Here is a 23,098-nt window from a genome sequence, read left to right as displayed (position 1 = left end):
AGGTCTACAGCTTCAGTTGCTGAAGAATTCAAAAGCCATAATTAACATATATTTGCCTCCAAGCCAGTTGTCTTTTGAAGTTGAATATTTGACAGATTGTTGAATGAATATTTATTGCTGTGAGATGAGAACACTTAAAAATCTTGTTCATTTCAGGAAATCACAGGAGGTTTTGATATAACTAGAGATGATGAAAAGGATTCTTTATGTACTGTAAATGCTATCAAGAATTTGAGCTGATATGTAGAGCTGAACAATTATATATCTTCAAAGAATTTGAGACTGGAAGAGCATAATCTATGCTGTCCAGCTAAACCAATTTAAAATATCATCACTAAATATTGGGCAGAATGTCATTACCTGATCCTGTTTCCTTGGAGGGGAAGTAAAGCAGCCAAAATACATTTTGATTATGCCGGCTAGATGGATTTTCTTTTTCTTTTGAAAGAACATAGTTTGGTTTGTGATTATTATGCTAAATACTTCGATATCATAGAATGGTTTGGGTTGGAAGGGACCTTAAAGATCATCTAGTTCCAACCCCCCTGCCAGGGGCAGGGACACCTTCCACTAGACCAGGTTGCTCAAAGCCCCATCCAACCTGGCCTTGAACACTTCCAGGGAGGGGGCATCCACCACCTCTCTGGGCAACCTGTTCCAGTGCCTCACCACCCTCACAGTGAAGAACTTCTTCCTTACATCTAATCTAAACCTACCCTCTTTCAGTTTAAAGCCATTATCCCTTGTCCTATCACTACAGGCCCTTGTCAAAAGTCCCTCTCCAGCTTTCTTGTAGGCCCCCTTTAGGTACTGGAAGGCTGCTATAAGGTCTCCCTGGAGCCTTCTCTTCTCCAGGCTGAACAACCCCAACTCTCTCTCAGCCTGTCCTCATAGGGGAGGTGTTCCAGCCCCCTGATCATCTTCGTGGCCCTCCTCTGGACTCGCTCCAACAAGTCCATGTCCTTCTTATGTTGGGGGCCCCAGAGCTGAACGCAGGACTCCAGGTGGGGTCTCACCAGAGCGGAGTAGAGGGGGAGAATCACCTCCCTCAACCTGCTGGCCACGCTTCTTTTGATGCAGCCCAGGATAAGGTTGGCTTTCTGGGCTGCGAGCGCACATTGCCGGGTCACGTTGAGCTTCTCGTCAACCAACACCCCCAAGTCCTTCTCCTCAGGGCTGCTCTCAATCCACTCATCCCCCAGCCTGTATTTGTGCTTGGGATTGCCCCGACCCATGTGCAGGACCTTGCGCTTGGCCTTGTTGAACTTCATGAGTTTCGCACGGGCCCACCTCTTAAGTCTGTCAGGGTTCCTCTGGATGGCATCCCTTCTCTCCAGCGTGTCGACCGCACCACACAGCTTGGTGTTGTCGGCAAACTTGCTGAGTGTGCACTCAATCCCACTGTCCATGTCACCGACAAAGATGTTAAACAGCGCCGGTCCCAATACCGACCCCTGAGGAACGCCACTTGTCACTGGTCTCCACTTGGACATTGAACCGTTGACCGCAACTCTTTGAGTGCGACCATCCGGCCGATTCCTTATCCACCGAGTGGTCCACCCATCAAATCCATGTCTCTCCAATTTAGAGACAAGGATGTCGTGCGGGACAGTGTCAAATGCTTTGCACAAGTCCAGGTAGATGACGTCAGTCGCTCTTCCCTTGTCCACCAACTCTGTAACTCCGTCGTAAAAGGCCACCAAATTTGTCAGGCGCAATTTGCCCTTAGTGAAGCCATGTTGGCTGTCGCCAATCACCTCCTTATTTTCCATGTGTCCTAGCATAGTTTCCAGGAGGATCCGCTCCATGATCTTGCTGGGCACAGAGGTGAGACTGACTGGCCTGTACTTCCCCGGGTCTTCCTTTTTCCCCTTTTTAAAAATGGAGGTTATGTTTCCCCTTTTCCAGTCAGTGGGAAGTTCCCTGGACTGCCACGACTTCTCAAATATGATGGATAGTGGCTTGGCCACTTCATCTGCCAGTTCCCTCAGGACCCTCGGATGCATCTCATCAGGTCCCATGGACTTGTGCACCTTCAGGTTCCTTAGGTGGTCTCGAACCTGGTCTTCTCCTACAGCGGGCAGTTCTTCATTGTCCCAGTCCCTGCCTTTGCCTTCTGTGACTTGGGTGGTGTGGCTGGAGCACTTGCCGGTGAAGACTGAGGCAAAAAAGTCATTGAGTACCTCAGCCTTCTCCATGTCCCGGGTAACCAGGTCTCCCGTTTCCTTCCAGAGAGGGCCCACATTTTCCCTAGTCTTCCTTTTATCACCGATGTACCTATAGAAGCTTTTCTTGTTGCACTTGATAGCTAAAGAAATTTAATTGGAGATGGTTGAAAAAATTACTTTTAACTATGAATTTTCTTTGGAAATCCAAGTATTTGGAGGGATGGGTTTGGTTTTGTTTGTTTGAAGTTGCATAACTTCTGTTGATAGAAAGGGATGGATTTTGTTTGTTTTTAGAGGCCTGTGCAACAGCCACACCTGTTCTTCTGATCCATTTTGAGTCAGGTACAACATAAAATATTTTAAGACTTTCACAGTACTGTGCTGTAGTGTGGGGACCCTTTGTCCCACAAGGCAATCACAAACCTCACCATGTTCTAACCCTAATAGTGCATTCTTTGATCTGTTCTCCTGGATGCACATATCAAATCTTACATGAAACAATAGAGAAGTAAAAATCCCAGCAATACTTGAATGGAGAGGGAAACAAAACCTCAGCGTACTGCTAATGCAATTTGTTTATAGCTCCTTCCTATATCATCTACATTTGACATGTTAGGAACGATGTTTAATACACCAGTGAGATTTGTTCAGGTACTGTAGCAGTGTAGTCACCTTGACCGAAGTGAGATTGCTTGACTTGATTCCTTTTATATCTGTCCATACTTTCTGTCACGCTTTATATGTAAACTTTAATTTTTGTTTCCTACTGGAATGATGTGGAATAGCTGTTATTGAGTTCTTAGCTGTGCATCTAATTTAACAGATCTTTAGAAGTCTGTTTTGTATGTGTGTATTTCTTTTGTTCTGGCCTTGAAGAGTTTTAAAGTAGCTTTTACTTAGCAATCTGAGATTTATTTATGGGTTTAAAAGTGAATGTGTATATAATCGTCTACTTTATATTCTCTGGGATATGACTGACTTTTAAAAAATAAATCTGAACTGTGAAATATGTAGATATCATCCTATATGGTAGCTGGCAAATATGATAATGGGGAAAATCTAGGGATTGACTGGATATTTCTTTGTTCTTTTAAAATAATGGTTTCAGATATTTCTGTTTGTAATTAAAAATTAGCTTTGGGGGGGCTTAATCTATAAACCAGACTTCTGAAATGTTTTGAAGTCTGAAAAAAATTTCAGTAACTACAGAACTTATTTAAGGAACAAGCGTTTATTGGAAATTGCTTTGACAAAGCTTTCATGGATTTAAAATGGCGTTTCTTTTTTTTAAAGCATAAGATACAACACTGACAAAAACAGGTATACAAAGTTAAGCCTTATGATGAATATTTAATTCATATCTTCTTGCATGTGGTTATACACAACAGTATAGGTTAATAGTATTACCTTTGCTGTGACTCTTCAGAGTCTGTTATTGAATCTAATCATGTTTATTATTTCTGTGCTGTGCTGCTTAGGAAAGAGTGTGTAGTGGGTTTTGGGGGGTTGGTTCTTTTTTTTTGTGAAACTCCTGAAGTACTTGTTTGGTTTTGTTTTTATAAAATTTAGTAAGGGGGGGGGTGTGAACCCACTTAAATAAACAGTGTCTGCTTATTGGCCAAAATTGGAGAAGCTAGTTCTTGGGTTTTTTATTAGCCCTTTTTACCTGATACAGGTGGAAAAAAAACCTTTCAAGAGTTTAATTTGCATGAGGAGAGATACAGGATAGTTTTAAGTCCAGCAAAAATTATTAACAGTGGATTCCAGCCAAGTAACCAGCATTTGTAACCTTTGACAAGATGTAAGGGGGCATACTCCGATCAACTAAAATTATCCATCTGGTTGAAGGAAGGTGAAAACAGTTCATGAGACTATTTGTAAATAGAAATTTTGCATATATTCAGGAAGAAACTATTTGCTTACCTGATACAAAGCATATTTTATTGTGGGATGGAGAAAAGGGCTTCTTTAAATGTCAAGCTGCTCTCTAGTGGTTATATATGTAAGCTGTTGGAAAGTATGCAATCAATTCTGCCCCACCCCCCAACCTTATAAATTTAGTGTACAGGTGAATTTTTAAGAACAGTAATATTTTTCAACATATTTTCTTTTGGAGTGTGACTTGCCAATTTTACTACCTGATATGTCACAGTAGTGTTCTATAGTAGTCTTGTTGAAAGTTTTCATTTAGGAATTTAAACTAATACTGTCTGTGTAAAACACTAGTCACACACATTTTATTGTATGGTAGAGGAATTTCTCATCCATAAACTGCAATAATAAATATCTGCAATGGTTATCTGCAAATATCTATTATATTTCTATGTGCTGAGTAGGCAGAAACTGTTGCTGGGCCTGATTCTATCCTTTCCTTACATATGTATATTTTCTTTTTTTGTTGTTGTGGATCTCTTGGGAGTTCATCAGGTGTGTGTTTGCTTTCAGTTCTAATTTCATCTGGAATTAAGTGCTCTAATTTTATCTACTTTATCTACTATTTATCTAGAATGGCAGAGCTTTCAGAGAAGAGGTCATAAAGTTAGATTCCTACTTTCCATTTCAGAAATTAAAATAGGTGGTTTTATTCTCAAAGTTGCCAGTGTATGGTGCCTTATTTAAAAGAAAAAAAAGTCTAAGTGTTTCAGTATTGATATAGAATTGTAGTTTTAATCAAAGTTTGAATTTTTTTCCTGAGGTTTTTTTTTTTTTCTTCTACATACCTAATTTAGAAAAATATTTTATTTGGTATGGCCTTAAGCTTGTTTAAATATGTCAAGGGAAGTAACTTCAGTGGGTCTGTGCACACATAAAATTAAGTGCTTAAGTGTTTGTAAGATCATAGCCTGAAGAATATTTTGACACTGATAAATTACAGGAACGCTATCCATTCAGTAGCTGTCAGTTTTAAATTTTTATTTCAGTTTTATTTTGTTTCTCCATTTTTAATGGACTACTGAACCATCAATGTGTTATAATGATATTTTGTGGAGTTCAGAAATCAATACATCACACCTCAAAAGGAATAAAATTCTTGTGCATTTTGAATGTAAACAACAAAAGTTCTGACCCTGCAAACATTTTATGACAGTAGAATTTAAATTATATGTAATTCTGCATATGTAATTCTTCAATAGGAATGCTGTCACTTATTGAAGATACTTTTTTTTTTTCCTCAGGATCAGAAACCTAATAATTTTTTTTTTTTCCCCTCCCTCATGACTGAAGGAGAATAGTTTCATGATGTTTAAGTTCCTCTTCTTTGGGATAAACTGGTATCTTAATAGAATTCTATAAGATTTCAAACAAAGCTTTTTTAGCTTGCGTGTTTTTATTCAGAAAGGCTTTAAGCATCAATTTTAAGCATTTCAAGTGTTCCAGAATACTTTGAGCAAACTTTTTCCAATCAAATTTAACTAAAGAATTTTAGATAGTCAAGGTGGGAATGAAAAGTGAAGGGATTTCTAGACATTTAATATAGCCTCAAAGGATTATTTATGTCCACCTTTAGCTGGCAATTGATTCTACTGTAAAATAAATACATTTTTTAAAAGGCTAATACTTAAGCTTAGAAGTTAAGTTACCAGTTAAGGCTATTCTAGGACAAGTAGAATGTAGAGTCTTGTTCACTGCAGATATTTGAATTTTATTAGTTCCTTTCTATACCAAAATTTAATGGATTGCCATGAGAGACTCCAGCCAGTCTTAAAATTACGACAGTATTATCCAATAGAAATTCTTCTAGGTAAATTCCACTATTGTCTTGCACCTAAGTAAATGTGTTAAGGCACTTCAATTCCTGAAAGACACCCTTTTGAAATCTGAAATTGTTAATTCTCTTGTAAGCTGCAAAATAGAGAATATGTTCTGATTCTTAGCATTCAAAAAGAATGTAAATAAACCCCAAAACTATGCTACTAGCTGCCTGCATCTAAACTGATTCCTTTAGAGGCTGATTTTGACTACAAATCCTGAATTATATGCCAAATACTTTTTTACTTTATACATAGCCATTTTTTTCTTGATATATTGTAGCTTTTAATATGTGTTCTTCACGGTTGAATAACTGATTTCTAGTAAACTTAGCTTTCACAAAAATATAATGGAACATGGCATGTATATTGGTTAGTGTATATTAGTTTAGAGTAGCTGAAATGAGATTTCTCAAGCCTCAAATATTTGAATTATTATTTTGCAGGCCATTATGCCCTAAGACACTGTAGCAAATCAGGTAGAGAATGCAGTTGGTAGTTGGAATTAACATTCATATTTAATCTGAAGTTTAGACCGTACATTTATTCCATATTTAATTTATTTTTAACCAATTGGAATTAAAATCAGGGTTTTTTTGTGGCATCTGCATATTCATATTTCTGGAAGTGTCTTCTCTGGTGCAGCAATCTTCAGAAATCTTCCTAGGAAATGTACAACCTTCATCATGCTTGTGTTGAGAAGCAAAATTAAGAGGGATACCATTCACTCTCCAAATGCCTCAGTTTCTCTCTTCCCAGCTAAAAATAGGTAGAGGAAGAATACCTCCTAGATTTGACACTGGGAATATCTTCTTGTGTTAAACTAAAGCTCTCTTACAACTCCATGTAATTTAAAATAGTATTTGTTCTGTACAGTTTGTACTTGTGGGTTCCTTCTAATTTAGTGCCCAATGTAGAGGAGAAAAATGGTGTTTGCAGTACTTCTCATGACTTCCCTACATCAATTGCACAATCAGTTTTTGTACTTTGGAAAAAGTCTCTACCAAGAAAGGAGATTTTATAAACCCTTGAATAAAACTACTCTCAGGCTATGTAATCACCTTGAAGCTCACTAAACTGAGTTAACTGAAATCTTAATTCCCGATGGACAAGTTTGTGCCTCTACAAATTGTAGGAAAGTTCTACCTCCTATTACAGATCTACCTTAGATTATCACTATTGACCATCTCTTTGGGTCCTTCTAAGAGAAGAGTGAATCTAATGGATCTAGAGATCTTTATAGTAAGATGGTCTGCTAGAGACACTTTCAGAAGATAACTTTCTAGTCTCACCATGCATTCCTTCTATTTTTATTTGTCTTTTTGCCATTTACAGAAGATGTAGAGATATAGGAGCCTCTGAGAGGAGCTTCCTGTAAGGAGACTTCAGGTAGTTGCTTGTACAAGCGGGGAAAAGGCCACCTGGCTAATTATATAGAATATTTTGAGAAGAGTCATAGGAAGATGCTTTGAGACACTAAGGAGCTAAGGAAAACTGGCTTTAGCAGTTTCATCTGGGTGTTTGGACTGAAACTTAGAGGAGAAGTAAGCTCAGATAGAATGTTTAGTAAAGAGAGACTTGAATGCCGAGTACAATTTTCCCCTCCCAAGAAGGGAAAAGCTTCTGGAGACTTGTCTGGAAGCTTGAAAAATACACTGACTAGAGAACAGGATAGGTGTAGAAGAGGAGCATGAAGAAAGCTCAATGTGCTGTTGAGTGAGAGGTTATCCAAGAGCCTTGGCCAAGAAAAGCCAAGTATTGTCAGTAAATACTATTTTCCAAGGGGGTTTCAAATGATTGTGCTACCAGAGCATCCTGGGGAGTATGAATATGCAGAGGCATATGACTGATTATTAAACTAGTTTTAGTTTCACAAGATAAAGCTAGTATGAAAGAGCAAATGTCTGCCTGAGGACTAGTGGCTATTTTCAAAATCAGATTAGTATGTGTAGTCAACAGACAAACACCAAAATGTATTTATTCATGTAAGAGTTGTTGCAGTATCTTAGTCAAATGATATATATTTTGAACTTTTTTTAACTTGGAAAAATTAGAAACTTTAAAAAAAAACAAAACAACTTTGGATTTGCTGGGTTTTGATGCTTTGTGGTATATCTTTTACTGTGATCATATTTTTTCATGGGTCTTTGTCACTGTTTTAAGATAGGTTTGTTTCATTTCTCAGGTGGCACATGGGGGATTTTCCTTTTCTTCTTTTGTGCGGTCCCTTTATTTTGTTTTGTTCTTATAACTACAAAAGTCCATGGAGGCAAGACGGTAATGTCTGCTGCGTTCTTTCTATTACCCTTGCCAATATTGCAGAGGTCAGGTTTGCAAGGTAATGAAGCTCAAAACCAAACCACTATCACTTCTGTCCTTGAGCTCATGTTACCTGTTTGATTGCCTACAGTGGCACAGGGGGGATGGACTCCAAGGTTTCTTACCAGCCTCTTTTTCTTTAAATGAGGCTCATTCACATTCTTGAATGAAGTGTTATCGGAATGCACTGTGGATGTTGACAGCATTGCAATAGCAAGAAAACCCAAACAGTCAAATCTCTGTCTCTGTGTAAATTTTTATTTGTACTGTACCAGTAATAGGGGGGAAAAATGAGACAAAATAATAACTGGTAATTAGATGATTTTCCACAGGTGTGTACCTGACTGCCAGCTTCTCTTCCTACAACATATTTTATATATTGCAAATTTAATGAAAACCTAGAAATTTTGATAAGCTGTGCACCTTTGTTGTTTTTCCAGATACATGAACATTTGAATTACTTTATTTACATGTAATTCTGCATGTAAACTGCTGATTGCATGCTGATTTACAGTAAATAAAGGTAAATAGGGGTCACTGAGTTGTTTTATACATCACAGTGGCACTGTTCTTGCATGTTTTTTATCTTGCATGACAATAGAATATGTTTGTATTAGTCTATGTATAACATGTCTTGTGGTTTATGCATGCTGCACTAACCTGTGTTAAATCTGTTCCCTCTTTATTCAGAGCATGCTGTCTAGGTCCTTTAATTCCAATTATGCTGCAGTTAGCAGCTTTCACTATGGCAGCTCTAGGGATCTGCATGGCAGCCAGGGTAGTGTTGCCTTGAGTGTTGCAGACAGAAGAGGTTCTGGTGTGCACATTGTTCGAGTGAGTACCTACAGGAGGCTATTGCAATATATAGAAGGGGAAAGAATAAACTGTGAGAGGTGTCCTTAAATTGATAGAGTTATCCTTTTATATATGGACAATGCTTTCAATAAAAAGAATATAATTTGTGCTGGATTTTTTTTTTTTATAGGCATTAAATCAAAGATTTTGCCTTCACTTCATATGCTTTAACCTTATTGCAAGGCTTTTCAATTTAATGTCATGAAGTTGAGTTTTCTAATTGGCTTTTATAGATGGTTGAACATATGTAAAACTGTCTGGTTTCGTTGTACATATGTGAACAAGAGATTACCATTCTGAATTTAACCTAGGTTGATAAAGGTTTCAACAAAATTTTATTATGCTTTTTCCTCCCCCAAACAAATTCTGATGATGTAAACTGTACTGTAAGATACTTTAGGCATTCAAGAAAATTAATATTTTAGTTTGTAAGAAAACGTTAGGAAATGACTCCTTAACTCTGAGCATCTTGAGTGATGTTGTGGTATCCATAGTGAGCAGGATAAAGTCAACAGAAGACTTCTTTTAACCATGTGAATCCTTGAATAGGCAGTCTTTAGCATTTGTTGACTTTTCTTATCAATGTATTGGTGATCAAAGACACCTCTGCAGTTGCTAGTTTTTGTAAATATCTAGCAATATTTTATGGGTGTGGTGTCTTGGCTAGTAAGATTTTTCTACATAAACAATGTACTAGCTAATCAAAGAAGATAAAGAACGATAAAGCCCTTAAAACATTTTATTCTGGGCTTCTTATGAGAATTTTTAAATTTGAATAATATGAAGACATTCTTCTTTACTGCTTCATTCTGTTTAAAGCATCCCCAGGCTTCTACTCCAGGAGACCAATGCCAGGATGAGGTATTCATTTCAGGACAGCAGAATTACTCATCTGCCACGCCTAGTCTCAAAGATATTCCTCCGGACAGCATGAAGAAAATAGCTGTGCAGGTAACTATCTACATGACACCATGGATAGGATATATTTATTATTATTTGTAGAAACATATGCTGGGACAGCAATTGGAACTGGGGCTTCTTTAAAATGTAAAACAGGATTTGACTTTCACCCAGGTATTGAAGGTGGTGTAACTGAAATAGCATCCTCTTTTTGGAAGACAAAATAGTTAACTATATGAAGGGGGATAGTTTTCATTTTTCTTCAGCAGGGGCTTTGAAAGAAGAAATTTGCAGCAAAAGACATAATTACAAGTGGAAATTGGAATATGGCAGATGATTTCAGGAAAGCAAATTGAAGCTGATTAAACCTTTTAAAGAACAAACTTGAAATCTGTTGTGATGAAATTCTGATGATAAACTAGAATTTGTAGGAGACATTCTGTATTCATCTCTAAGGACCATCCGTACAGGCAGGACTTACTACAATGAAACTAAACGGATGCTTGTAAGTTGTTATGATGCAGCAGTCTATTTCCTTTTTATAACTTCAGTAATTTCAGTTGCATTTCTACAGACATTGGATATTGGGAATTTGCATAGTTGTTGATACATGTTGCCTATGTAAACTCTACCTCTGGCAATGCAACAAAAAATAGTTTTCCTGTCATGCTTTAGATTTTCAGAAAAGGCAGTAGAAAATCCTGTAAATTTAATACATCTGATCTGTAAATAACCTAAAAAAAATTATGCACACACATTACCATTTCTCAGAATCATTTTGGCATAAAAAACTCATCTTAACAGAATAGGTTCTGATGTGTCCATTCATATAGCATGGTTAAAGGTTGAAATTTGCACACTTCAATTATTTATAATATTGAGAAATAGAGTATTTTAATATCTTTGTATAACTAGTGGGATAATGGTGGTAGGCAGAAAAATCTGTAACTCAAGACATTTTTTGAATGTGGGAATCATACAGATGGATGAGTGACTACTTAGGCTGAGTAAGAGCACGAGGCATATGGGCGAGGAGGGAAAAGGCTGCCTATCTCAATGCAGAGCTGAACAGTAACTCTGAGGCTTCAGTAAGAAATGTTGTCATCTCCAGCATCGCTCTTAGTGAAATGGTTTGAATGCACTGTATGTCTTTACAGTTGTGTACCTTACTGCTGTTTGTCATCATTATACCTATCAAATCAGTGACACCTGTTTTAACAAAACAACATTTATTGAAAATATCATTACAGTTTTCATATTAAAATCTTGAGCTTGTATGTGAATTTGCTCAGGTTTTCTTGTGAAGTAGTCACCAAAAGATGCTCAGAGCATATAATTTCTGTCTGCTAGCTGTGTGGGATTCTTATTTTGTGTATGATCTACTGGGAATTCTTACAAAAATCTCTGAATTTTATGCAATAAAAGTGCAAACTATAATGATATCAACCAAGTGTCAATACTGTCAGTTGCACTGCCAGAAAATAATGATTGAGATAACTCAGTGAAGCAAGTGCTAAAAGCAAAGACCTTGTCTAGTCTGTTCTAGTAGATTAGCACTCAAAGTAAGTTTTTGTTTTTCAGATTTTTTTTTTCTCAGGTCAGAGCTGATGAATATAATGAAAATTGAGTGCAATTGTACATGATCCAGAAGAGTAGTTTTAGTAATGTTCCTAGAATTAAAAGCAGTCAAGCACGAGAAATATTGAAATAATAAAGGAGGAATTGAGGATTGCTGCTTATAAAATGCATGACATTGAGTATTCATGTTTTATTCAGATACCTTTGACAAATGGACAAATGTGCCAGCCTCAAAGACCTCAGGCAAACTACAGCCAAGTCCATCATCTCCCTCCTCAATCATCAGTAGCAAGACATCCATCTAGAGAACAATTAATTGATTATCTGATGTTGAAAGTTGCCTACCAACCTCCTTATACCCAGTCTCAGTGTTCCCCCAGACAAAGCCACAAATTGGCAAAGCAAGAGGTAAGGATAAAATCTAATTTGAATATATGACATCTGTCTGTCAGTAGCAGTGAATTGTTATATTGTTTTCGTTTATTACTGTTTCTCTGTAGATGGTGACAGAAATCATATAGGAATTTATCTCCAGCAGAAGACAATGTTATCTCAGTGCAGTTCTACTACTGAAATCACACATTCCTTCTAGTTTTGAGCTCTTTTTCCTTTTAATGTGAACATTTTTAAAGAGAAATGCGGTAGTTTCTTAACAGAATGTACCAGAAACTTATGCTTGCATCTTTATACTGTGTTGTGGTTTAGGCCCAGCCGGCAACAAAGCCGGCTCGCTCACTCCTCCCCCTCCCCCCGGCGGGATGGGGAGGAGAAAATACAACAAAAAAAGTTCGTGGGTCGAGACAAGGACAGGGAGGGATCACTCACCACTTATGGTCACAGGCAAAAAAACAGACTCGACTTGGGGAAAAAGAAATCAATTTAATTTGTTACCAATCAAATCAGAGTAGGATGATGAGAAATAGAACCATATCTTAAAAACACACCTTACCCCCACCCCTCCCTTCTTCCCGGGCTCAGCTTTGCTCCCGATTCCTCTACCTCCTCCCCCCGAGCGGCGCAGGGGGACGGGAATGGGGGTTGCGGTCAGTTCATCACACGTTGTTTCTGCCGCTCTTTCCTCCTCAGGGGGAGAGCTCCTCACACTCTGTCCCTGCTCCAGCGTGGGGTCCCTCTCACGGGGGTCAGCCCTCCATGCGTTTCTCCAACGCGAGTCCTTTCCACGCACTGCAGTCCTCCACGAACTGCTCCAGCATGGGTTTTCCCACAGAGTCACGGCCTTCTTCAGGCCCAGCCACCTGCTCCGGCGTGGGGTCCTCCACGGGCTGCAGGGGAATCTCTGCTCCACCGTTAACCCTCCATGGGCTGCAGGGGGACAGCCTGCCCTCTCACCACGGGCTGCAGGGGAATCTCTGCTCCGGCGCCCCTCCTCCCTCTCCTTCTTCACTGACCTCAGTGTCTGCATGGTTGTTTCTCTCACATCCCACTCCTCTCTCCACTGTAGCTCCTTCCTCAGCAGTCTTTTCCCCTTCTTAAATATGCTATCACAGAAGCACTACCACTGTTGCTGATTGGCTCGGCCTTGGCCAGAGGCGGGTCCGAGTTGGAGCCAGGGAAGCTTCTAGCAGCTTCTCACAGGAGCCACCCCTGTAGCCCCTCCCCCGCTACACAAACCCAACACATACTGAGATATAAATTTATTTCTTGACTACATTTATTGATCACCAACTAATTATTGATGTAGTAACTGAAAAAAATACAAAGTAGCAGTACAACTTTGAGTACTTTGCATCTATTCATTGCTATCCAGAATGGTTCAAAAACCTGCAAATGTAGAAGTGTGCAGCCCTAAACAAAAACCAGGATAAAAAAAAAAGTGTAAACATCTGATGCATGCCTGATAATTATCAGTTTTATTTATGATAGACAGATGTGGGTAAGAAATTCTTATACAATTTAATGGCTATTTCATTGTGGGCAACTTACTTTCTGTTCTTGGACATAGGATGTTTCCTCTATATTGTTTTGTTTTTTGAGAAAATACTGAGCGCTATGTTTTCATTCTGTGCTAAAATGAGAACGTCCACTTTTTGTGTAAAATAAGTTTTCTAGTCAACTCTTCTGGCAAGAAAAGGAGAGAGTGTTGGCTATGTAGAACTTGAAGTGAAAGTAGGAACTAGGTTTGATTTTTAAAATTCAGCTAGAAGTAGCAAAGAAATAGGAAGAACAAATTCTTTCATGTGAACATGTATATTTGCTGGGGGCATTAAATTCATTTACACAATATCTAAATATCTCTGAATTTAAAACCTACATGGACTACTGTGATTGTAATCATAGCGATATTGGAGTAAAACTTATGTACAATGATACAAGATGCTGTTGTATTGGAATCTTGTTCTGAATTAATATTATGAGATATAATACTCTTTTGAATTGTGATAAATGGTTTGGTTTTTTTAGTTTTTTTTTTTTTTTTTTTAAAGCTTTTGTTCAGCTGAATTCCTTAATAATAATTTCATTACAGTAGCTTTGGATGCAAATTTTCAGCCAGTTCTAACTTTGGTTGTAACTATTTAGATTCGAGTGAGAATTGACAAGGATCCAGAACTTGGATTTAGTATATCAGGAGGAGTTGGTGGTAGAGGGAATCCATTCAGACCTGAAGATGATGTGAGTATTTTATACTAATGCATCTTAAAATCATTCTGATTAATTTTTTTTCCTAGTTTTTACCAAATTAAAAAATGTGTATATCCCCCAAACCCAAGCCACTGAATTCCAGGGCTTGATGGGAGAAAATTGAGGACAAATTATTATGGAAAATCAAGGTGGTAGGCAACCACTGTGGTCACATGAAAACACAGGATTATTCTGGCTGTTTCTTGCACTGTTCTAGATATCAGTCAACAGATTTGAGATAGTGAATTATGGAGTTTATAATTAGGAAGCCTCTTAAAAGAGAACATGACTTAGCCTACAGCCTTATTTCTGGTGGTTGATAATTCATCTTGACATGTACATCTGCCAAATTAAACAAAGGCAGATCAGAATTTGCCCTTCAGTATTCTTTTAAAGGCAATTCTCCTGGATTTAACATCAGAAAAGGAAGGCAGTCACAAAAGCCAGTAGATCTGTAGAATAATATCGCATTCTCTTCTACTTAGGATGGAAAATTGAGATGTTTTGAATTGCATCTGTTTCATGCTACCACAATATTTATGAAATAAGTTGTTAAAAATATTTTCCACCTCTGTTTTTCAAGGGTATATTTGTAACCAGAGTGCAACCAGAAGGACCAGCGTCTAAGTTGTTGCAGCCTGGAGATAAAATAATTCAGGTACTGTAGTCATCTAATTAACTAGCCTTTGTAATATACCACTTCATTTTTAGTTTGCACCTTTTCTAAGAGCAGAATATTTAATTTTTATATAGATTGCCTGTATCTTTTCCAGAAGCATTCTTATATTCTGGGATGATGCTTTTAGTTTTCTTCCACCTAACATTAGGATAGGTGATACAGGCTGAAGCATTAATCAGTTGGATCATTTTTCAAATTCTGGACATTTTTCACACTTTTAAAGACAAATAACAGGCCTAATGTTGGCATTCAAGATGGAACGTGAGCGTTTTCGTTAGGCTTTACTGTCATTCAGTTATTTAACTTGTGGTTATTCACATGCAGTTTTCTGAATAATGCGTTGTCTGAACACCAGCAGTTGCCCCTCACAACCCCTCTCCCCAGCTGCAACTCTTGCATCCCTCTTCATCCTGCAGTTCTTGCCAGTCTTTGCTGCCTCTCCCCCATCTGACAGGCTGGACATGTGCAAGCGCTGGCAGAAGCTACCTCTTGGCTGGCTGATATCTGTCTGGTCACAGCATGTACCTCCTGGCTGCCCCATCTGCTGCAGGCGAGCCAAGTAGATTGCTTCAGGAGCCATGCCTTCTGGGCTGCAGCTGTGCAGTTCTTTTCTGTAGGAAGTCGGTACCTTTCAGACCTCTATTGTATCAGATTTGTTTGAAATTTGTCTGATGAGCTCATAAGTTATTTGGGAAGGGGTCAAGGAAATGGACAAAGGGATTATATAAGCCTTACTTTCTTAGGGAAACAGGCTAACAGGACATTTGAACAGTGCTGTAGCCACCCTTACAGTTGCAGAGCTTGTTAAAAATTCTTAATTATTCACCACATTACTAGTTTGAGAATACTTATAGAGTCAACTCTGCTGCATTTCTGTTTTCTCAAAAAAAAAACCCCAACAAAACAAAAAAACAAAAAACAAACCATCCACAAAAAAATGAAAAAAACCCACTATTATCTCAATTAAATCACAGCCTCGTGTGAACTTTCTAAAACAAAGCCAAACTTGAACACACAGCATAATTCTTCCAATGAAAGAAAAAGCCAACAAAGCACACAGAAAAAAAAAAAACAAAACAAAACAAAAACCAAAACTAAGATCAAGTTGTTCCAACTAAAGGATAGCTTGTTTTTGAGCGTGGCAAATAGTTCTGTACTTGTTCTTTGTCATTGGGGCAAGAGAAAGCTGGCTTTAAGTCCTAGTTCTCTTACTGATGTAGACAACTTTAAGGAAGGAGGGGAACCCTCCAACACTCCATACAGGAACAAGAAGCATGTTAAACCTTTGAAAATACTGGCAGCATATTTGTTACATAGTTATAGAGTGGAATGTATGTGAAAGGGTGACTTTAGTTTTAATGGTTTATTCCTGTATTTATGGAATTTCATTTGTCCGTGTGACATTTATAATGAAGTTTCCTTTTGTCATGCTGGCGCTCTGCTTGGGTTTTGCTTTTTGTTTAATGAGAAATTCATAGTTTGAAAAAGAGCTGAAGAAGTTGCATTTGCATGCTTAGACAATTACAGGCTGTTTCATTTCTCATAACTAACAATATTTTTTTTGGTGTAACAGCATGTTCTTTATACTCGTGATAATCCCAGTGACAATGTAATGACAGTCCTACTGTCTTGTTGCCACTTAGACATCTGCAGTTTTTGACTGAATATCATCTCTCCCAAAATGACTTTGCTATGCTTGATTTTGCATCATTCTCTGTAAAACATGGATTAGACACGCATATTATAATGCATGGCTAATACATATGTCTAATAAAAATATTCTACATGACTAGTGACTAGATAATTGCATGTAAGTCTTAAGATATTGTTGCATATTAGGTTAGGACTAGGACATTCTGTACAGATGATGATTTGGAAGGGTTATTGCCACTTTTGCTCTCTGAACAGTCCATATGTAAAACAAATCTGTCATTCCGCAAGATTTTACCACCCAGACGGAATGTGAATTTGCAGTAATACACCCTGAGAAGTTGAACCGTAGCCATGTTTTCCCTGTCTTTTGTAGGCCACTTAAGCTTGCTTGTGTTTGCCAAGCCAAACCTGTCCCAAGAATGACATTGTTGCTTAGAGTCATAGGAAAATTCAAGCTGGGGGTGACCTCAGGAGGTCTCATGCCCAACCTCCTGCTCAAAGCAGGGTCAGCTAGTAGGTCGGAACAGGTTACTCAGGGATTTATCCAGGAAGGTCTTAGAAAACTTCCAAGGACAAAGACTGCATAACCTCTCAGAGCAACCTGGTCCACTGCTAGACATGGCAGGGGGATGGGAATTTTCATTACATCCAGTCTGAACTGTGTTCCACAAAGGCGTAAACTGATGGGGATGTGGAATTAGTGTGTCACAATATAATGGTTTAAGTGTTAGTAACAAGTATTCTAAGCTCTTTTCTACTTCCTATTACTACTGTCTCAACTCCCAAGCAATAGTAGCAGGCCTTGTGGTAAGTTGGATCAGTTCCTACCAGATTGCCTGTTTAAATTGTCTGGATTTAATTGCTGAATGATAACATGCTGTCCTTGTGAAATCAGCCCCTCACATGAAAGGTGAGAGTTCCCCTAGATACATACTTCATAAGGAATTAAAGGTACTGGATTTTTGAGGATACAGAGGAACATAGAGGAGAACACCCAAAGCATGGGAAGAAATTAGAGTGCCAGAAAGGGGAGTAAAGTCCTACTAAAATGGCTCCCAATGCCATGAATGTTTTTTTTGTTAAAGGCTTCAATAGTTTTAATTTATCACAAATGCTATTTCTAGTATTTAAACTGGGATGTATCATTTGTACTGCATTTTCTTTTTTTGGCGTGGCTGTATTAAGGCTGATGAATTCAATGTCTGATGTTAATGGCTTAAAGTTCAGCTTTCTCTTTTGGTTATTTGCAAATATATTCAATAACTTCAGGGCAAAATTCTTCCAAGGCTAACACAATAGTTTAATTTCTTGTAGTATATAGGTACATGTTCAACTCACGTCAACAATGTAATCTGCAAATCTGCAGTGTTTTATTGTCTGCATTCATATAAAATTTGATTATTTTAAACTTAGTTCAAGCTTAAACTAACGTGAAATATGAGACTGTCATTTTCAATTTTAAAATTTTCTTTTTAGGCTAATGGATACAGCTTCATCAGTATTGATCATGGACAAGCAGTATCTTTGCTAAAGACTTTTCAGAATGCAGTGGAACTCATCATTGTACGAGAAGTTTCTTCATAAATACTGTGGATTGAGGGGAAAAGCCACCAGGATTCATTGAAAGACTTATGGGAAACTGAATATTTTGCCTATTTTTATACACGAAAGGAACTTGAAAAGAATTATGATCAAAATTCGTACAGGAAATTAAATCCTGAACTTGTGGTTAAAGGGGGAAAAAACACTGTATAGAACGTTCAAGAAATCATTTTGGAAATTCATATGGTGAATAAACTTGGTTTTAAGCATTATAGCAATCTAAGGATCACTCCTCCAAGAACAAACCTGTGTTGGTTTTTTGTACAGATGGTAGATTTATTTTTGGATAATTCATACACATTACTAAACTTTGTGCAAGGCTTTGCGAAGCCTTGGTTGTAGCCAATGGACAGATGGCAGGACTGTCTGTCCTGTAGCTGTTTATTGCCTTTATTTTTATTCACCAGATATTAATGTGTTATGCTGAAACCACTTCTGTAGATATGGATAGAAGATATGAAACGTTGGCTTTGCTATGTGCACATTGTATAGATGGATGGGTAGATGGAAGGTGGTACTGGTTGGACAGAATAAAGGTCAGGTGAAAAAACTATCTGCTATCTAAATCTGGAATCAGGAAAGAAGAAAAAGTGTTTAGTTCTGGAATGTATGTCTACCAATAGAAAATGCAATAAAAGCTTACGGTGGTTTTTTTAGGAAGACTAACTACAAATTTGTGATATTCTACAGGATTTGTTCTTAATGTAGTCATTGAATATTCATTTGCCACATGTGATTCATATTTAGTTGGGTTTTCTTGCATACAGAATTTTTTCAACTGTACTGTGGAAATGTGCCCAGAGGTTTTTCTCTGCCATGGAAATCCCCAATTTTGTGCAAATGGTGATACTTATCTTTATAAGAAGTACTCCATTTTAACCTTATAGATTTTAAAAATGAAACTGAAATGGCCAGTTTTTAAGGTTGTTGCCTGTAATATATATTTAAACACAAAGTAAATGATGCAGGAAAGGTTATGAAAGTCATCTCAATTTTGTTTGGCCTTTGCATTGCCTTGTTAATCAAAAAGGAAACCATACATATGGAGCTAGGTAACCAAAGCAAGTTTGTGAAACTTTGAACAGTGATGGAGAATTGCTATGGTGAGACGGAGAGCAAAGGGAGGGTGTACTTACAACCCACCAGTTCGTAATGATGTTTCTTAAAGGGCTGTTCCTACAGGTAACATTGAATGTGAACTAGACGCTTCAGAGTCATTAAAGGGTTTCTAACTGTATTAATGTAATAGTGATTTACCACAGGCTGCCTTTGTTCCTTATTACTGTATAAAATATTCAATTATGCTTTTATTAATTTTGTTTACCAGAAACATTAACTTTATTTTTCTCTTTCTCCTTTGTAATTGAATAGAGACTGCATAATCTGCAGTGATAATTAATACGCAGTTGTTATGGACCAGGGAAAAGTGCCATAGAAGACCAATAACTGTTTTATAATCAGGGCTAATGATTAGCCTGTTATTGGAGCAATATTCAGTTATTGCAGTTCATTTTTAATTACATATAAGTTGGTAGTTTGAAACAGGTATAAGTTGCTTTTTTTAACCCATGTGTACAAAAGTAAATGCTTTTAATAAAGCTAGCAAAAACACCAGCCTCCTGTAGTTTTGGGACAACGAGCTGGAAGAGAGAGGAATTATACATAGCTAGTGGTAATAAACAGGCAGTACTTAAATAAGTGAACTCCAATATTATTGCACTTCTTTCGAAGATGTTAACTATTGCTTATTGTATTGTGTATAGTTCTAATAATTTTAATTGAAACCCTTTAGCAACTCTTTGTATATTTTAATTCTTTTTAGTTGATTTTTGGTAATATTTACATAGGAAATGATTTTTTTGATATATTAGCAGAAACGTGCTGTATTTTGATAAAATTCACTTATTTTCTGTGTGCTGTTAATATTCAAAGAAAAGAATGAGAAACATAGCTATATGATGGCAGGCTTCAGTGTTCCCCTTCTAAGATGTGTTTTGTTGTTGTTTAGTTTCTATTTTTTAATTGAAAATGCAAAATGTTCATACTGCCTTTTAAAGGGAATGCATACAGACAAGTCCTAAATTAACTTGGTCTTCTATATAACCTGTATCTTTGGGAAGGGGAAAAGTCCAAAAAGCAGAACTGATTCTTTACTGATCTTGGACTGACTTTGTATACATTTTGCAGTACATTTAAATATATCACTGAGGAATTATACTGTATTGTATTTTGCTTTAATGATAAAAGAAGTTTTAAACTTAATTTTCAGATTTACGTATCACAGGAAAATTCTACCAAAAACTGTTTGGCTCTGGTAGAACTGTAGGAGTAGAGCTTTATAGCAAGAAGTTTAGTACTTCTTGTGGAAATAGAATAGAATAGTTGGAAGGGACCTACAATGATCATCTAGTCCAACTTCCTGACCACTTCAGGGCTGACCAAAAATTAAAGCATGCCTCTTAAACACTGACAGGCATGGGGCATTGACCACCTCTCTAGGAAGCCTGTTCCAGTGTTTGACCACCCTCTTGGTAAAGAAATGCTTCCTAATGTCCAATCTAAACCTCCCCTGGCGCAGCTTTGAACCATTCCCATGCGTCCTGTCACTGGATACCAGGGAGAAGAGCTCAGCACCTCCCTCTCCACTTCCCCTCCTCAGGAAGCTGTAGAGAGCAATGAGGTCGCCCCTCAGCCTCCTTTTCTCCAAACTAGACAACCCCAGTGTCCTTAGTCGCTCCTCACAGGACATGCCTTCCAGCCCTGTTGCTCTCCTCTGGATGCATTCAAGGACCTTCACACCCTTCTTAAATTGTGGGGCCCAGAACTGCACACAGTACTCCAGGTGAGGCCGCACCAATGCTGAATACAGCGGGATAATCACCTCTTTTGACCGGCTGGTTATGCTGTGTTTGATGCACCCCAGGATGCAGTTTGCCCTCCTGGCTGCCAGGGCACACTGCTGACTCCTATTGAGCCTGCTGTCAACCAGCACCCCCAGATCCCTTTCTGCAGGGCTGCTCTCCAGCCACTCCTCTCCCAATCTATACTTGTGCTTGATGTTACTCTGTCCCAGGTGCAGAATCCGGCATTTGGTCTTGTTAAATTTCATCCCATTAATCATTGCCCAATGCTCCAATCTATCCAGATCCCTCTGCAAGGCCTCTTGTCCCTCAAGAGAGTCAACAGCACCTCCCAGTTTGGTATCATCAGCAAACTTGCTAATGGTGCATTCAACTCCTGCATCCAGATCGTTGATAAATATATTGAACAGAACTGGCCCTAGAATTGAGCCCTGAATTGAACACCGCTGGTGACCGGTCTCCAGCCGGGTGTAGCCCCATTCACTACAACCCTTTGAGCCCTGCCCTTCAGCCAGTTCTTCACCCAGCGCACCGTGAACCTGCTCATCCCATAGTTGGACAACTTGTCCAGAAGGATGCTGTGAGGGACAGTATCAAAAGCCTTCCTAAAATCCAGAAAAACTACATCCCCTGCCTTCCCTTCATCCGCTAGGCGGGTGACCTTATCATAGAAGGATATCAAATTAGTTGAACAGGACTTTCCCTTTGTGAACCCATGTTGACTGTGCCTGATGATTGCATTGTTCTTTAAATACCTTTCGATAGTACCCAGTATGATCTTCTCCATAATTTTTCCAGGTACTGAGGTTAGACTAACAGGTCTGTAGTTTCCTGGGTCTTCCCTCATGCCCTTCTTGTAAATTGGAATAACATTGGCTAGCTTCCAGTCAGCAGGGACCTCCCCAGACTCCCAAGACCTTTGGTAGATGATCAAGAGGGGTCCTGCTATAACATCCGCTAGCTCCTTCAGTACTCTGGGATGAATCCCATCAGGCCCCATGGACTTGCGAACATTCAGCTGATTGTCCTGGTTTTGGCTGGGATAGAGTTAATTTTCTTCTTAGTAGCTGGTACAGTGCTGTGTTTTGGATTTAGTGTGAGAATGATGTTGATAACACTCCGATGTTTTAGTTGTTGCTAAGTAGCGCTTATCTTCAGCCAAGGACTTTTCAGTTTCCCATGCTCTGCCAGCAAGCAGGTGTGCAAGAAGCTGGGAGGGAGCAGAGCCGGGGCAGCTGACCCGAACTAGCCAAAGGGGTATTCCATACCATGGAACATCATGCCCAGTATATAAACAGGGGGGAGTTGGCCGGGAGGGGTGGATTGCTGCTCGGTCAGCGGGTGGTGAGCAATTGCATTGTGCATCACTGGTTTTTTTCCTTGAGTTTTATTTCTTTTTTTTTCCCCCTTTTTTTTTGGTTATATTCCTTTTCATTACTATTATTATTATATTTCATTATCATTATTGTTAGTATTATATTTTACTTCAGTTATTAAACCGTTCTTTTCTCAACCCATGAGTTTTACCTTTTTTTCCTTTCCTTCTCCTTACCCCACTGGGAGGGGGAAGGAGTGAGGGAGCGGCTGCGTGGTGCTTAGCTGCTGGCTGGGGTTAAACCACGACACTGATACAGCTGGTCCCTTACAAGTTCAGTGTCCACAAATGGAAAGTCACTGTTCCCGCAGTCGTGGACCTCCGACTCAGGGGACCGGGCAGCCCAAGGTCTATCAGTATTATTAAAGACTGAGGCAAAAAAACACTGAATGCCTCTGCTTTTTCTTCATCCCTATTTGTCAGGTGACCATCTTCAACAAGTATTGGGCCAATGTTTTCCTTAATAGCAAGAGAATGTCTAATGTACTTAAAAAATATAAATACTTGGCCAAAGTTTGTCTTCAGTAAATTAGCAAATTAACTATCTAATAAAACATGGATTATTCGATAAACATTGGAGATTTCAGTGGATTGAAATGCGTTTGTTCCTTCAGTGTCTGTGTGTAAAGGTAAACACATGTCAAACTAGATGATTTTGCAGAGAGCGGGAGAAAGATGTCTTCTGAACTAGTCCAGCCAGGATTTAGCAGGAGGAGAGA

General features: G+C 38.4%; 1 protein-coding gene across 7 annotated transcripts in view; it reads left to right on the top strand.

The window, feature by feature from the left end:
- LOC127028957 (erbin-like) overlaps positions 1-20,123 on the top strand; it is a 79,749-nt gene extending 59,626 nt beyond the window's left edge. For 2 of the 7 annotated variants that reach the window (XM_050914634.1, XM_050914633.1), the window contains exons 20-23: positions 11,768-11,977; positions 14,108-14,200; positions 14,793-14,867; positions 18,018-20,123. In XM_050914634.1, coding sequence (XP_050770591.1) covers positions 11,768-11,977; positions 14,108-14,200; positions 14,793-14,867; positions 18,018-18,125 — 486 coding nt within the window. In that variant the 3' untranslated portion in view covers positions 18,126-20,123. Of the gene's footprint in view, positions 1-8,926; positions 9,071-9,910; positions 10,043-11,767; positions 11,978-14,107; positions 14,201-14,792; positions 14,868-18,017 lie in introns of all 7 variants that reach the window. The other 5 variants (XM_050914630.1, XM_050914632.1, XM_050914631.1 and 2 more) reach the window with 5 other exon arrangements.
- Positions 20,124-23,098: the final 2,975 nt, after the last annotated feature.

Source organism: Gymnogyps californianus, unplaced genomic scaffold, assembly GCF_018139145.2.
Source record: "Gymnogyps californianus isolate 813 unplaced genomic scaffold, ASM1813914v2 HiC_scaffold_51, whole genome shotgun sequence".
Taxonomy (NCBI): domain Eukaryota; kingdom Metazoa; phylum Chordata; class Aves; order Accipitriformes; family Cathartidae; genus Gymnogyps; species Gymnogyps californianus.
Note: the sequence above shows the minus strand (reverse complement) of the source record. Positions and strands in the feature narration are given on the sequence as shown.